At 39.8% G+C, this 13,663-nt stretch overlaps 1 protein-coding gene across 6 annotated transcripts in view; it reads right to left on the minus strand.

The window, feature by feature from the left end:
* ARHGAP26 (Rho GTPase activating protein 26) overlaps positions 1-13,663 on the minus strand; it is a 488,078-nt gene that overhangs the window by 191,653 nt on the left and 282,762 nt on the right. For all 6 annotated transcript variants that reach the window (XR_004477116.2, XM_033406543.2, XM_033406546.2 and 3 more), the window contains one exon: positions 11,702-11,776. Coding sequence is in view for 5 of the 6 variants with exons in the window: in XM_033406543.2 (XP_033262434.1) it covers positions 11,702-11,776 (75 nt within the window). In the remaining variant the exon portion in view is untranslated. The remainder of the gene's footprint in view (positions 1-11,701; positions 11,777-13,663) is intronic.

The following is a 13,663-nucleotide window of genomic DNA, read 5'->3' on the forward strand; positions in this document are numbered from 1 at the left end:
ACCAGAAAACTACTAGAGCTAATCAATGAATTTGGTAAAGTTGCAGGATACAAAATTAATGCACAGAAATCTCTTGCATTCCTATACACTAATGATGAAAAATCTGAAAGAGAAATTAAGGAAACACTCCCATTTACCACTGCAACAAAAAGAATAAAATACCTAGGAATAAACCTACCTAGGGAGACAAAAGACCTGTATGCAGAAAACTATAAGATACTGATGAAAGAAATTAAAGATGATACCAACAGATGGACAGATATACCATGTTCTTGGATTGGAAGAATCAATAATGTGAAAATAACTATACTACCCAAAACAATCTACAGATTCAATGCAATCCCTATCAAACTACCAATGGCATTTTTTATAGAACGAGAATAAAAAATCTTAAAATGTGTATGGAGACACAAAAGACCCCAAATAGCCAAAGCAGTCTTGAGGGAAAGAAACAGAGCTGGAGGAATCAGACTCCCTGACTTCAGACTGTACTACAAAGCTACAGTAATCAAGACAATATGGAACTGGCACAAAAACAGAAATATAGATCAATGGAACAGGATTGAAAGCCCAGAGATAAACCCACGCACCTGTGGTCAACTAATCTATGACAAAGAGGCAACGATATGCAATGGAGAAAAGCCAGTCTCTTCAGTAAGTGGTTCTGGGAAAACTGGACAGCTACATGTAAAAGAATGAAATTAGAACACTCCCTAACACCATACACAAAAATAAACTCAAAATGGATTAGAGAGCTAAATGTAAGACTGGACACTATAAAACTCTTAGAGGAAAACATAGGAAGAACAATCTTTGACATAAATTACAGCAACATCTTTTTTGATCCACCTCCTATAGTAATGGAAATAAAAACAAAAATAAACAAATGGGATGTAATGAAACTTAAAAGCTTTTGCACAGCAAAGGAAACCATAAACAAGACAAAAAGACAACCCTCAGAATGGGAGAAAATATTTGCAAATGAATCAACAGACAAAGGATTAATCTCCAAAATATATACACAGCTCCTGCAGCTCAATATTAAAAAGACAAACAACCCAATCCAAAAATGGGCAGAAGACCTAAATAGACATTTCTCCAAAGAAGACAAACAGATGGCCAAGAAGCACATGAAAAGATGCTCAACATCACTAATTATTAGAGAAATGCAAATCAAAACTACAATGAGGTATCACCTCACACCACTTAGAATGGGCATCATCAGAAAATCTACAAACAGCAAACGCTGGAGAGGTTGTGGAGAAAAGGGAACCCTCTTGCATTGTTGGTGGGAATGTAAATTAGTACAGCCACTACGGAGAACAGTATGGAGGTTCCTTAAAAAGCTAAAAATAATATTACCATATGATCCAGCAATCCCACTACTGGGCATATACCCAGAGAAAACCATAATCCAAAATGACACATGCACCCCAATGTTCATTGCAGCACTATTTACAATAGCCAGGTCATGGAAGCCACCTAAATGCCCATCGACAGATGAATGGATAAAGAAGATGTGGTATATATACACAATGGAATATTACTCAGCCATAAAAAGGAACGAAATTCTGTCATCTGTTGAGACATGGATGGATCTAGAGACTGTCATACAGAGTGAACTAAGTCAGAAAGAGAAAAACAAATATTGTATATTAACACATATATGTGGAACCTAGAAAAATGGTACAGATGAACTGGTTTGCAGGGCAGAAATTGAGACACAGATGTAGAGAACAAAGGTATGGACACCAAGGGTGGAAAGCGGCAGGGTGGTGGTGGTGGTGTGCTGAATTGGGTGATTGGGATTGACAATGTATACACTGATGTGTATAAACTGATGACTGATGAGAATGTGCTGTATAATAAAATAAAATATAATTCAAAAATTTTAAAAGAACTTTTTTCTCTTCAATTGAGAAGGTAATATATGAACACGGCCAAAAAAAAAAAAAAATGCAAGCAAAACAAATAGATAAACATCAAAAGGTAACGCTTTCCTGTGCTAGAGATGACTCAATAATGGTTTTGTGCATGTATGCAATCTCTAACAGTATGTACATAAACAAGGAGTTTTATGAATATGTACAACTTTCTAAAAACACAAATGGAAGCACATTATAGATGTCGTTCTGTGCACTGCTATTTTCACTTAACAATATCTTAAGAAACTGTTGCATATAATAACACTACCTTACAGTACTCCACTGTACCATGGTTAATGCCCCCATTCATGGAGATGAAGGTCGTTCACTGGTTGTTGCTATGGTAAACAATGATATAAACCACTGTTACATTGTACATGTCTTACCTAGAGAAAAAATTCCTATAAGTGGAATTTCTGAGTCAAAAAGTATGTGCATTTTTAATTTTGAAAGATACTGCTCAACTAACCTCTCAAAGGTTGTACCATTACATTTAAGCATGAGTGTGACTCCTTCCTCAAATCCTTGACAACAATGTGTAATCAAACACTTTGATCTTATTCAATCTGATAGGTTAAAAAAAAAAGTCATCTGCTTTAATTTGCATTTTTTACTGAGGAGGAAAATTGAGAATCCTCTCCTATGTGTGTGTTTTAAAGTCAAGTTTACTGAGATATACTCAACCTTTTAAAGTATACACTTCCATGATTTTTGACAAATATATATATAGTCATGGGGTAACCACCACCAGAATCAAGATGTAAGTCATTGTCATCACCCCCATCCCCCGCAAAAATTCTCCTGTGCCTCTTTCTCCATAGCCAATCCCCTCTCCCTCCATCTCTAGCCCCTGGCAACCACTTTCCATAGCATAATACTTGTGAAATCCATCCCTGTTGTTGCATAGGCCAGTAGTTTGATCCTTTTATTACTGAGTACTATTCAATTTTATGGACATATCCATTGACTAGTTGGTAGACTTTGGGTTGTTTCCAGTTTCTGGCTGTTACAAATAAAGCAGCTGTAAATATCTGCATTCAGGTCTTATGGACTACATTTTCATCTCTTGGGTAAATACCTAGGAGTGGAACTGGGTACAAATATGCAGGAGTGGGTCATATGATAAATATGTTTAACTTTATCAAAACTTCCAAATGGTTTTCCAAAACAGTTGGGCCATTTTGCATTCCCACCAGCCAATAGGAGAACTCTAGTTGCTTCACATCTTCATCAACACATGATATGGTCATGTGTTTAATTTTGAAATTTTAGGTATTCTAGTAGGTGTGTAGAAATAACTCATTGTTAAAATTTGCTTTTCCTTAATGACTACTGATGTTGGTCATCTTTTCATGTACTTTTTGGCCATCTGTGTATTTTCTTTGGTGAACTGTTTGTTCAAATCTTGTGTCCATTTTAAAAACTGGGGTGGTTACATTCTGACTACTGAATTGCAAGAGTTATTTTTAATACATTCTGGATACAAATCATTTATCAGATACATATTTTGCAAACATTTTCTCTTGTAGCTTGTCTTTTCTCTTTCTTAATATATTTTTAGGAGTAGAAGCTTTTTTTTATTTGGGTAAAGTTCAGTTTATCAGATTTTTCTTTTATGGTTCCTGCTTTGTGTGTTTTCTTCTTGAAGTTTAATAGTTTTATCTCTTAGGTTTAGGACTATAATCTATTTTGAGTTAGTTTTTGTATATAGTTTAAGATAAGGGTTGAATTTATTTTTTTCTCATATGGATGTCCAGTTGTACTAGTACCATTTGTTGAGACAAATGTCCTTTCCCTATTGAATTATTCTGACACCTTTATCACAGATCAATTGACCATATATGAGTGGGTCCTAGTTCTAGAATCTCCTGTCTGTTCCAGTGATCTATATGTCATTCCAAAGAAAATATCATCTTGCTTTCCTGCATTTAAACATTAGTTGTATTTTGTTTGTCTTTTTCTAAAATCTTCTTGAGCCTTTCACATCCTTCATCTCCATTACATCTTTGAGGAAGTTGTTCATGTAAGTATACTATCCTCTGTGTAAATTAAGACTTCCTTTTATTTATCCTACAGGCAATTCTTGCAAGGCTCGATTTAATACTTGGCAATTTGATAAGCAAATCTGCTTATCAATTTTTTTCTGATTATAAAAGTTGTACCTCTTAAAAACTTTAAACACCCTCCATATCTAGTGCCTAAGAATCCAGAGTACTTACAGCCACTTCTGTTCTGAGATCCAAAAGCTACTGCTGTCTCAAGTCCCTGTCTTAGGAGAACCTGCCTGAAGCATCCCTATAAGCAAAGATGACAGTGGGAAGAGCAGACAGGAAGATGAGCATCCATCTGTGGTCTCCATTCTCTGGCAAGTCCAGATTGTGGTTAATAGTGACCTTACTAGTTCCCAGAAGGATCAATCCTTCATCCAAGCAGGCTACTCTCTCCCAGTCCTGGTCATCATTTGTCTGCTCCTCTTTACTGGTGGCTAAAATTGGAAGTATACAACGTGCATGACTCTGCTGCTTCCATGAGACTAGTCTTCAAACCTTGGGGCTGTTTCTGCAAGCCTTTAGGTCTTAGAAGTTGTCATGAAAAATATCTATTACTTTACGGTTTCTTAGGGAAGAAGCTCTTGCTTGCTTTTATTTATGCTGCGCTGTGAAAGGGTGTGAGAAATGGAGGTCCCAGAGGAGTCAGAAGGATGGTTCATGGCTGGATCAGATATCAGTGGGTGAGGCATTCTACTGTAACTTGGTGCTTTAAAGCATCGCAATTTAATACCTTCCATGTGTTCTCTATAGCACCAACCTTACTTTAAACATTAGTAAAACAAACAAAAAATCAAATCAAAACAAAACCGGAAAAAGTTACAGGATAAGAAGAGAAAAAATAGCAACACTAAACTTTCATTCCTTCACCACCACTGTGAGAAACTAATAAAGACACACACACATACACACACGAAGGGACAGAAAGTTTCAACAGCACAGAAAATGAGGCTCACAGTGAACATTCTGCCTGTCCCCAGAGGAATATCCACCAGGCAAAGCTCAGGTGAAGCCCGGAGGAAGACCCACCTGGGGGAACAATGTGAGAGGCGACGGCCTTTCGCCCACCCTAAAGTATAGCTGAAGCCACCCCAGGGAGGGGTGCCATGCTGCACTGCTCCTACCCAACCAGAGCACAGCTCAGTATCCTGAGATTACAATCCGGGCAGTGAAATGAGACTGGGACAGAAGTGGAGGGGTGTCTGCTTATATAAAGGGAAGTGAATTCAGAAGGGGAAAGTCCTAGAAGAAACATGACAGTGACAACTGAAGAACCACAGCACACTTCAGATTAACCAGGAAGTAACTCCACTTCTCCCAGAACCATGACCAAATAGCAGAACCAGGAGAAAACTTTTCATGAGTACAGGTAGGTCCACACTAAATGAAAGATTTAAGAGCGCCAGAAAGTTGGATGGAACCATGTACAACAGTGCTCTAATATCATGTGAGAGAACGATTCTAACAGGACTCAGGAAAACTGCAGCAGAGCAAGGAGAATCTACCCACAGTGAAGTTAACTGCAAAGATTTATAAACGTCTCTGTGTTTAGGTTTAATGAAAAAGAAGATAAAAAAGCTGATAAAATACTTGTTTTCATGAAACACAGAAACCAAAGCACTCTAAAAACACTTCAGAAAGCATCTGTTCTGTATTATAAATAAAATTCAGAAAAATATGGATGTTGTGAAATAAGAAATCAAAGCAAAAAACGAAACAGACTGAAATAATAAAGGTGATAGCTGAAAGGCAGAAATGAAAAGAGCTAAATAAGTTAGTAAAAACACTGAAAATTCAATTATGCAATTAAAATTTGCATTATAAGCAGCAAAAAAAATCAGCCCAAATGAAATTTAAATAAATGGCATGGATATAGAGTGCAAGTTTTAGAATTTTGCTATAATGCAAAGAATCTAGAGAAAAACAAACATTAAAAGATGAAAAATGAAGACGATTTAGTTTTTTAAAGACTGAGAATTGCAGAATAACAAACAGAAAAAGAATCTGTTTTCCTTTAGAAAAATATGTGTGAAAACTCCTTCACTGGACCCCAACATGTATAAGAGAATGACTATATGGTGATATTTAAAGTAGTGGAAAGGGAGAAATTTTCTCCTTACATGGTTATTTGTCAATCAGATAAGTATTTGAGGAAAAGGAGAGTTAGTTTCCTTTTTGCATGAATATATTCCAGATGGATTTTAAGGAAAACAAAAAGGTTTTGTAGTCCTGAAACGGATAAGGTCTTTTAGGGCATAATCCATATACGAAAAAGACTGACTTCATAAAAGATTTGAATTCATGAAAATTTTAAATATTCATAAGACAAAACAAAAACAAAAGTACCATAAATAAAGTTCAAGATGATAATCTGAAAAAAAATATTGGTAACATAGCCTCCATACCTAAAACGGTTTTAAATTCAAAAGATGAATACATCAATAGAAAAATAGGGAAAGAACACAAACAGGCAATTCATGAAAGAATAAAAACCGGCAAGAAACATAGGAAAAATGGTCAGCTTCCACCAGAATTATTTTTAAAAAATACTTACAATTTAAATGCAAAAAAGTAATAGAGTATGGCAAGGATGTGTGTGGTAAAGGACACTCACCTCAGACTTTGCTGACAGCAAATTTGGGAATATCAATTAAAGGCCTTGAAAACATGTACATACCTTGACCCAGCAATTCAACATCTTAATATAAACCCTAAGGAAATAATTAAATATGCATATAAAAATTAAAAATAGGGACTTCCCTAGTGGCACAGTGGTTAAGAATCCACCTGCCAATGCAGGGGACATGGGTTCAAGCCCTGGTCTGGGAAGATCCCACGTGCCACGAAGCAACTAAGCCATGCAGCACAATTACTGAGCCCGCACGCCACAACTACTGAAGCCCACGGGCCTAGAGCCCGTGCTCCGCAACAAGAGAAGCCACCGCAAAGAGAAGCTCGCGCACTGCAACAAAGAGTAGCCCCTGCATGGCAACGAAGACCCAACACAGCCAAAAATAAATATAAATAAATTTAGTAAAATAATTAAAAATAACAACAGCTAACATTTAGTGACTAACATGTGGAGGCTCTGGACTCAGCAACCCACATGCATCTTTTCATTTAATCCTCCCATTATTACAGAGGCAGAGGCTATTACTACAGATAATGAGATAGAAGACTAGACGGGCTTAAATAATTTGTGTAAAGTCAAATGGACAAGCAGTTTAATTATAACTTGCTTAACTCCAAAATGTACACTCTAAACCTCTGCTATCCTGTCCCATGGGGATGTTCACCTGAGTGCTTTCTAGAATGACGAAGAACTGAAGTCAGTCTATGGATCTGGGAATAGGGGGCTGACCTACACAATACATGACCCAAAAAAGTCGCACTTTAGAGGAACCTGAGTAACATAAAATAGACACTGCATTGTTATGTGAAAGAAGACTGCTAAAAGCATTATATATGCACAGTGTGATTCCAATTTGTATTTTTTATGTTATATGATAGAATATTATATTTAAAAGGTGACAGTCATATGATGAAATGGTCAGTAAAGATTGTCTCTGGTCTGCCCGACTTTTATTTTTCTTCTTTCTACTTTTTCTATTTCTCCAAATTTGCTACTATGACCACTCATAACTTTTAATCAGAAGAAGGTATTTAAAAATCTATACATGGGACTTCCCTGGTGGCACAGTGGTTAAGAATCCGCCTGCCAATGCAGGGGACATGGGTTCGAGCCCTGGTCCAGGAAGATCCCACATACCGCGGAGCAACTAAGCCCGCGCACCACAACTACTGAGCCTGCGCTCTAGAGCCCACGAGCCACAACTACTGAGCCCATGTGCCACAACTACTGAAGTCCGCGTGCCTAGAGCCTGTGCTCTGCAACAAGAGAAGCCACCGCAAAGAAGAGAGGCTCCCACTTGCCATAACTAGAAAAAGCCCACACAGCAACGAAGACCCAATGTAGCCAAAAATAAATTAATTTTAAAAAAATCTCTTATAAAAAACTATACAGGGAGAGACAGACATGTACTGAACATGCATAGACAGAGCTGTCTGTATTTTTTAAATGTTGAGCTAAACTTTAGAAAGATTTATCTTTACTTAACATACCGGGGGAGAAAAAGTAAACAAACAAACAGTACACACATGGAAGCCACGCTACTTCTAGGAATCTACAAGTCTTCCTCCTCTTCACTCTTCAAAGACTAATGACCTCTGTTGCCAGGAGGAAGGGATGAGGGGCAGCACTTGGTATGACACTAGCAGGAAGCCACACCGCATATGCTATGAGAAATTCTGGCAAGCTTTCTTAAGGAATCCTAATCAGCAAAATACGATGTTCTCATAGTCTGGCTCTTCTATTCTTCCTCCTACCTACAGTCCCTCAATGTATCAAGAGTACACAAAGCCAACTCCAAGTGATCAAAGGAAACCTCTGGGTTTACTTAATTCTAACTCATATTTTCAGTAATAAAAATGCACTATTCCATTTCTGAGAGACTGACCAATAATCCAAATCTTAGTACCTGGTACATAATAGGGCATCCAGTGAATATAGAACCCAGAATAGGGAATGAATAGTTCACACTCAACCCAGCCATGTCAGGGAGAGGCTTTGGAGTATAGGAGCCATATTTTTTTACACTCTTGGCTAACCCAGTATAGGACAAGTACCAAGAACTGATGAAGATGAGAGCATGTTCACAAAGGGGAAGGGAGACAGGGCTCTGCCTTCAGGTCTGGAGTTTCTCTGGCCTAATGGGTGATCCCTCAATCCCAAGATCTCACGTTTAACTTAATTGATCCCTCAATTCCAAGATCTCATGTTTAACTTAACTGATAGTAAGAATCCCAGATACCATTCTCAACACTTCTGATTAGATCTTGCACTGTGGTCATCTCTCAACTCTGGTTGAACCTCAGTTTGGGATCCAGTCTATCTGTAATGTCCTCCTGGCAGAGACAGCTGGCCTTGTGACTTTTCAGCTGCTGGTTTTTATTTCTCATGACATTTCTGAGATGTTCATGATTATTTTGTCTGTCCCTAGGAAAACTGAGGAAGAGAACAGGACAAATATCTTGTTCAAAGGTCACTAGGGAAGTGATAAAAACAAGATCTTTTCATACCACTCTTTGCTTAGCACAAATGAGCTAAGATGGTTCTTTTTTAAATTAGCAAACCCGTCTAAAATGTCGTATTTCTTTTCATTAGTGTCACCTTACATAATCATCTGCTGCCTCTGAAATCTCTCTGCCCCTTCGACTCCCCTGTATCTAGTTGGTTACAAAGTCCCACTGATTCTCTTTCTCCAGTCATTTTGAGCCTGTCCTTTTTTCCTGACCTCAGAGCAGCTATCTGGCTCAGCCATTGACCAGGTATGCTCTGCCTAATCTATACCAACTGTCTTCTTCCTCCATATGACTCCATGATCAGATGTGTGCTCCACATTGCTGCCAGCATTATCCTCCCAAAACTAGCATCTGACAGAGTTACACCTATGTTGGACATACTTTTTTAAAAAAATCACCCAGTAGCATTATTTCAGAAAAGCACTCCTCTATCATTCTATTAATAGTCCTGCTCAGTCCCCAGGGTTCTATGGACTAACCCCTCACACACCCTACTTGTCCCCCACCCACCAACCTCCTAGAGGTGGCATGGGATCACCAGAGACAGGCACAGGATCCAGGCCATCGGGATCAATCTTCTGTACGTCATGTGACTGGCCTGAGACTGTGAAATGAATCATGTGAATGGCCCCCATATGGACCAATCAAAGTCCGCCCTGGGACCTTCTGTCGAAACCATCAAGAAAGACACGCTTCTTTCAGTGATACAAGCTTCAAGGACCACTGAGGCTGAATTATCTTGGACCTTCCCACAGAGAATATAGTCAATATGAAGACAAGTAGAGCATACAAATAATGAGAAGCCAGAAGAAAGGAGTGGGAAAGCCTCCAACAAATGTGGAGTCACCAGACCCTCCCATGCTTCTGCCATCTTGGACTCACCAGTAATGTGAACAAATAAATGACTATTCTGAATTGTCTTCTTGACACTTTCGTGTAAAAAGAGTACTAACACATACAACTCCACTACTTTGAAATTTTAATAGCATCTTACATCCTACAGAGGAAAAAAACCCCAAACTCCTTAGCACAATATTCAAGTTCCTCAACCAAAGGGGCCATTTCAGCTTTTCAGCTTTCACTCTCCTGTTGCAGCCTCAAGTACTTTCAAATATTAAAATACTACTACTACTACTAGTGAAATCAATCCTCTTGGTTCATGACATGTCCTGAATCTGAATTATTCTTCTGTTCTCTCCTTCACTACTCCGTCTTCTAGATCCAGCTCCCACTGGGTGCCAACATCATATTTTACGTTACAGTTTTCACATACATGCATAACTCCCCCTACCTGGATACTCTGCAAACAAAGAATGACTCTTTCTAAAGTTTCATCTCTAGCACCTGACAATCTGCTTCAGAGAGCAGACACTCCACAAATGTTTGCAGCTCTGACTGGAAATGAAAGACTGAGGACTGATACCTGTTAGACTGTTCATTCCTTCTTACGTTAGAACTTTTCAAAAATTAACCATATCACTGTACAACGCAGCAACAGCACTCTTGGGCATTTATCCCACAGAAACAAATTAATCTTCATACAAAAACCTGTACACAGTGTTTACAGCAGCATTATTCACCCCCAGACTAGAAATAACCCAGCTGTCCTTCATAGGGTGAATGGCTAAACAAACTGATCTCACTGCAACTACCATACACGAGACTTTTGCTTACAAGAGGCAAGTAGCTCTCTCGAAAAGAGACAGCTTTTCTGATCAACATGAGAGGTGAGATTTCTATACATACGAAAATTATTTTCAGAAACTGGGATGGCAAAAAAAAAAAAAAATACTAACAAAGAGCAGTGTCCCTGCCCAAAACACTGAGCAGGGACCCTGAGCGACAGTCTATCTCTAACACTGCGTGGCTAGGCTTCCATGGGGATGAGTACAGCCACGGACCTGTGAAATCTGATCTGTTTGCCATTTAGATCCACGTGACTCACCGAGGCTGCCTGCATTCATATCTAAAAATACAGGAAATGTGCAGCCTAGGCAAATTTGGCTCATGGGTTTTTGATTCAAATGCTGCACATTTAGAGACAGTGGTTGTATATTTATACCAGCCAGCTGCAAAGGAGCTTCTGCTGCTCAAATGACAGAGACTAGGTGGAAATCTAGAAGCAAAGAGGATCAGAAGACTTATCTGCTTCTACACATTTTATCTGGGAGTCATGGGATGACACCTCCTCAGTCACTAGGAACATGAGATCTGAGGTCCTCTGCAGGCTAGAAGGATTGAGCTTCCTTGGGCAATGGGTGTGCCCCATGAAGTGCCGGTCTCCAAAGAGGACAGAGGGAGTCATGAGCTATTAAAGACAGAGTAGGATGTGGCGGTCACATGAGTGGTGGAGCGCTACTTGGACTGGTGGTAACCAAGTCCACAGAGAGGGTGTGGAGCCTTGGACTGGCCATTTTTTGTTTTGTCCAATTCCATGCAATGTCTCTTCCAGTAATGCCCATGGCCATGACCGCTGGTGAGTGGGTCAGTTGGTTTCTGGGATTTACCTCTTGGACACCCAGATTCCTTCTCAAGAGGCTCCCCCTTCAACCGTTGGGAACTGCCTGGCAGAGCCACTGCACTCACCCATCAGGATACTCAGCAGCTTCTGCACTCTGGAATTGACCCCCACGATTCGGTAGAGCCCTTGCTCATTGATCCCTGAGAAGAGAAACAGTGATGATTTAATTAGAGGCATGTCAGAACACAAGTCAGGCCAACCCAGCCAAATGCACTTTTTTTCATTTTCTCGGGCCTTCTAAAAGCTGCTCTAATTAAAGTCCCCTGTCACTCAGCTCTGCTCTTAGCGAAGGAGTGGGATTTGGTACAACTGTCTAGGATTTCATGGATGTGCTGCACACTTCAGCCCTCGTATTAGTTCAGTCATCAGAGGGGCAGGAAACCTCCCTCTTCTCTTGCCAAGGCAGCATCTGAAGAGTTTTGAAAGATGCTAAATATATACTTTTAAACATATCATATTTAACCAGTTTTTTAATTTAAAAAGACAAAAATGAAATGATAAAAAAAATTTTCATACTACAGAAAAGGATGAACACTTTACAAATTACTTTCACATAGAGAAGGCAAATATTGAGGTGCTGGGGCATTTTTAATTTTTGACAATATTAGCCAAAACTGAGAAATTAGAAAATCCATTCATTTGTGGTGCAAATACTCTTCATAAAGAAAAAAGAGGGGCTTCCCTCATGGCGCAGTGGTTGAGAGTCCGCCTGCCGATGCAGGGGACACGGGTTCGTGCCCCGGTCCGGGAAGATCCCACGTGCCTCGGAGCGGCTGGGCCCATGAGCCATGGCCGCTGGGCCTGCGCATCCGGAGCCTGTGCTCCGCAACAGGAGAGGCCACAACAGTGAGAGGCCCGCGTACCACAAAAAAAAAAAGAAAAAAGTGGGTCACCTTTCTTAAACCCAAGAAAACATTCAAATAGGCTGAAAGGGGTTCACCTTCAAACACCCAAACAAAGAACCAAAACTAACCCGCCTCAGTACTTTGTTCATTTAACTGCAAGGATTAGATCATCACTGTATCATTTACATTCAGACCAAGTGATATGAAATGACTTTTCTCCTGCTGGTCCTAAGCCCATCATATCTGACACCTCTCAACTAACTGGTCTCTTGCTGCCTCTTATTCCCCTGATGTCCATTCTCCACCCAGTACCCAAAATGAGCTTCTCAAAGTATCAATCAGTTCAAACCATCTCTTTTCTTAAAAACCTTCCAATGGCCTCCCATTGCATCTGGATCACAATCAAAACTTACCACGGCCTGTAAGGCCCTACCTGGTTGAGCACAGGCCCACCTCTGACTGCTTTATCAACCACCTTCATGCTGCTCCAGCATGAAGCAGCCTTCCTGTTACTCCAATATACAAAGCTCATGCCTCCAAACCTCAGCCTCTGAACAAGATTCCCTCTACCTGTAACACTCTTCTCCCAGATTTTTTCATCATTCAGGTCTCAGCTTACATGCAACCTCTTCAATAGAAAGCATCCCAATGACCAACACTATTGGCCACTGCCTTACCCAGGTGTCTTTTCTTTATAGTAGTTAACAGTATCTGAAATCATCTTTCTTATTTGGTTTCTTGTTTGTCTTCCCCCACAACTACCATGTAAACTTTAAGTACAGTGATTCTATCTTCTTCACCGTTATATCCCCAGCACCTAGATCAGTCTACGATACAGGACAGAATGAATAAAACGTTCGTCAGTTTGGGGTCAAAACAAAATTTCCTGGAATAAACTTGGGAAAAGGCTGATTCTGCAGTGTCTTCAACAAGACCTCTACAAAAGTGGAACTGATAAACAAAAGGAAGTGGTCTGGAATGAGAGGATTTTACAGCTCAAATGGATTGTAAAAGCATGTACATCAGGACTTTCCTGGTGGTCCAATGGTAAAGAATCTGCCTTCCAATGCAGGGGACATGGGTTCGATCCCTGGTAGGGGAACTAAGATTCCGCATGTGGCGGGGCAACTAAGCCCTCGCGCTACAACTACTGAGCTCGTGCACCTCAACAAGGGAGTCCAC

Source organism: Orcinus orca, chromosome 3, assembly GCF_937001465.1.
Source record: "Orcinus orca chromosome 3, mOrcOrc1.1, whole genome shotgun sequence".
Taxonomy (NCBI): Eukaryota; Metazoa; Chordata; class Mammalia; order Artiodactyla; family Delphinidae; genus Orcinus; species Orcinus orca.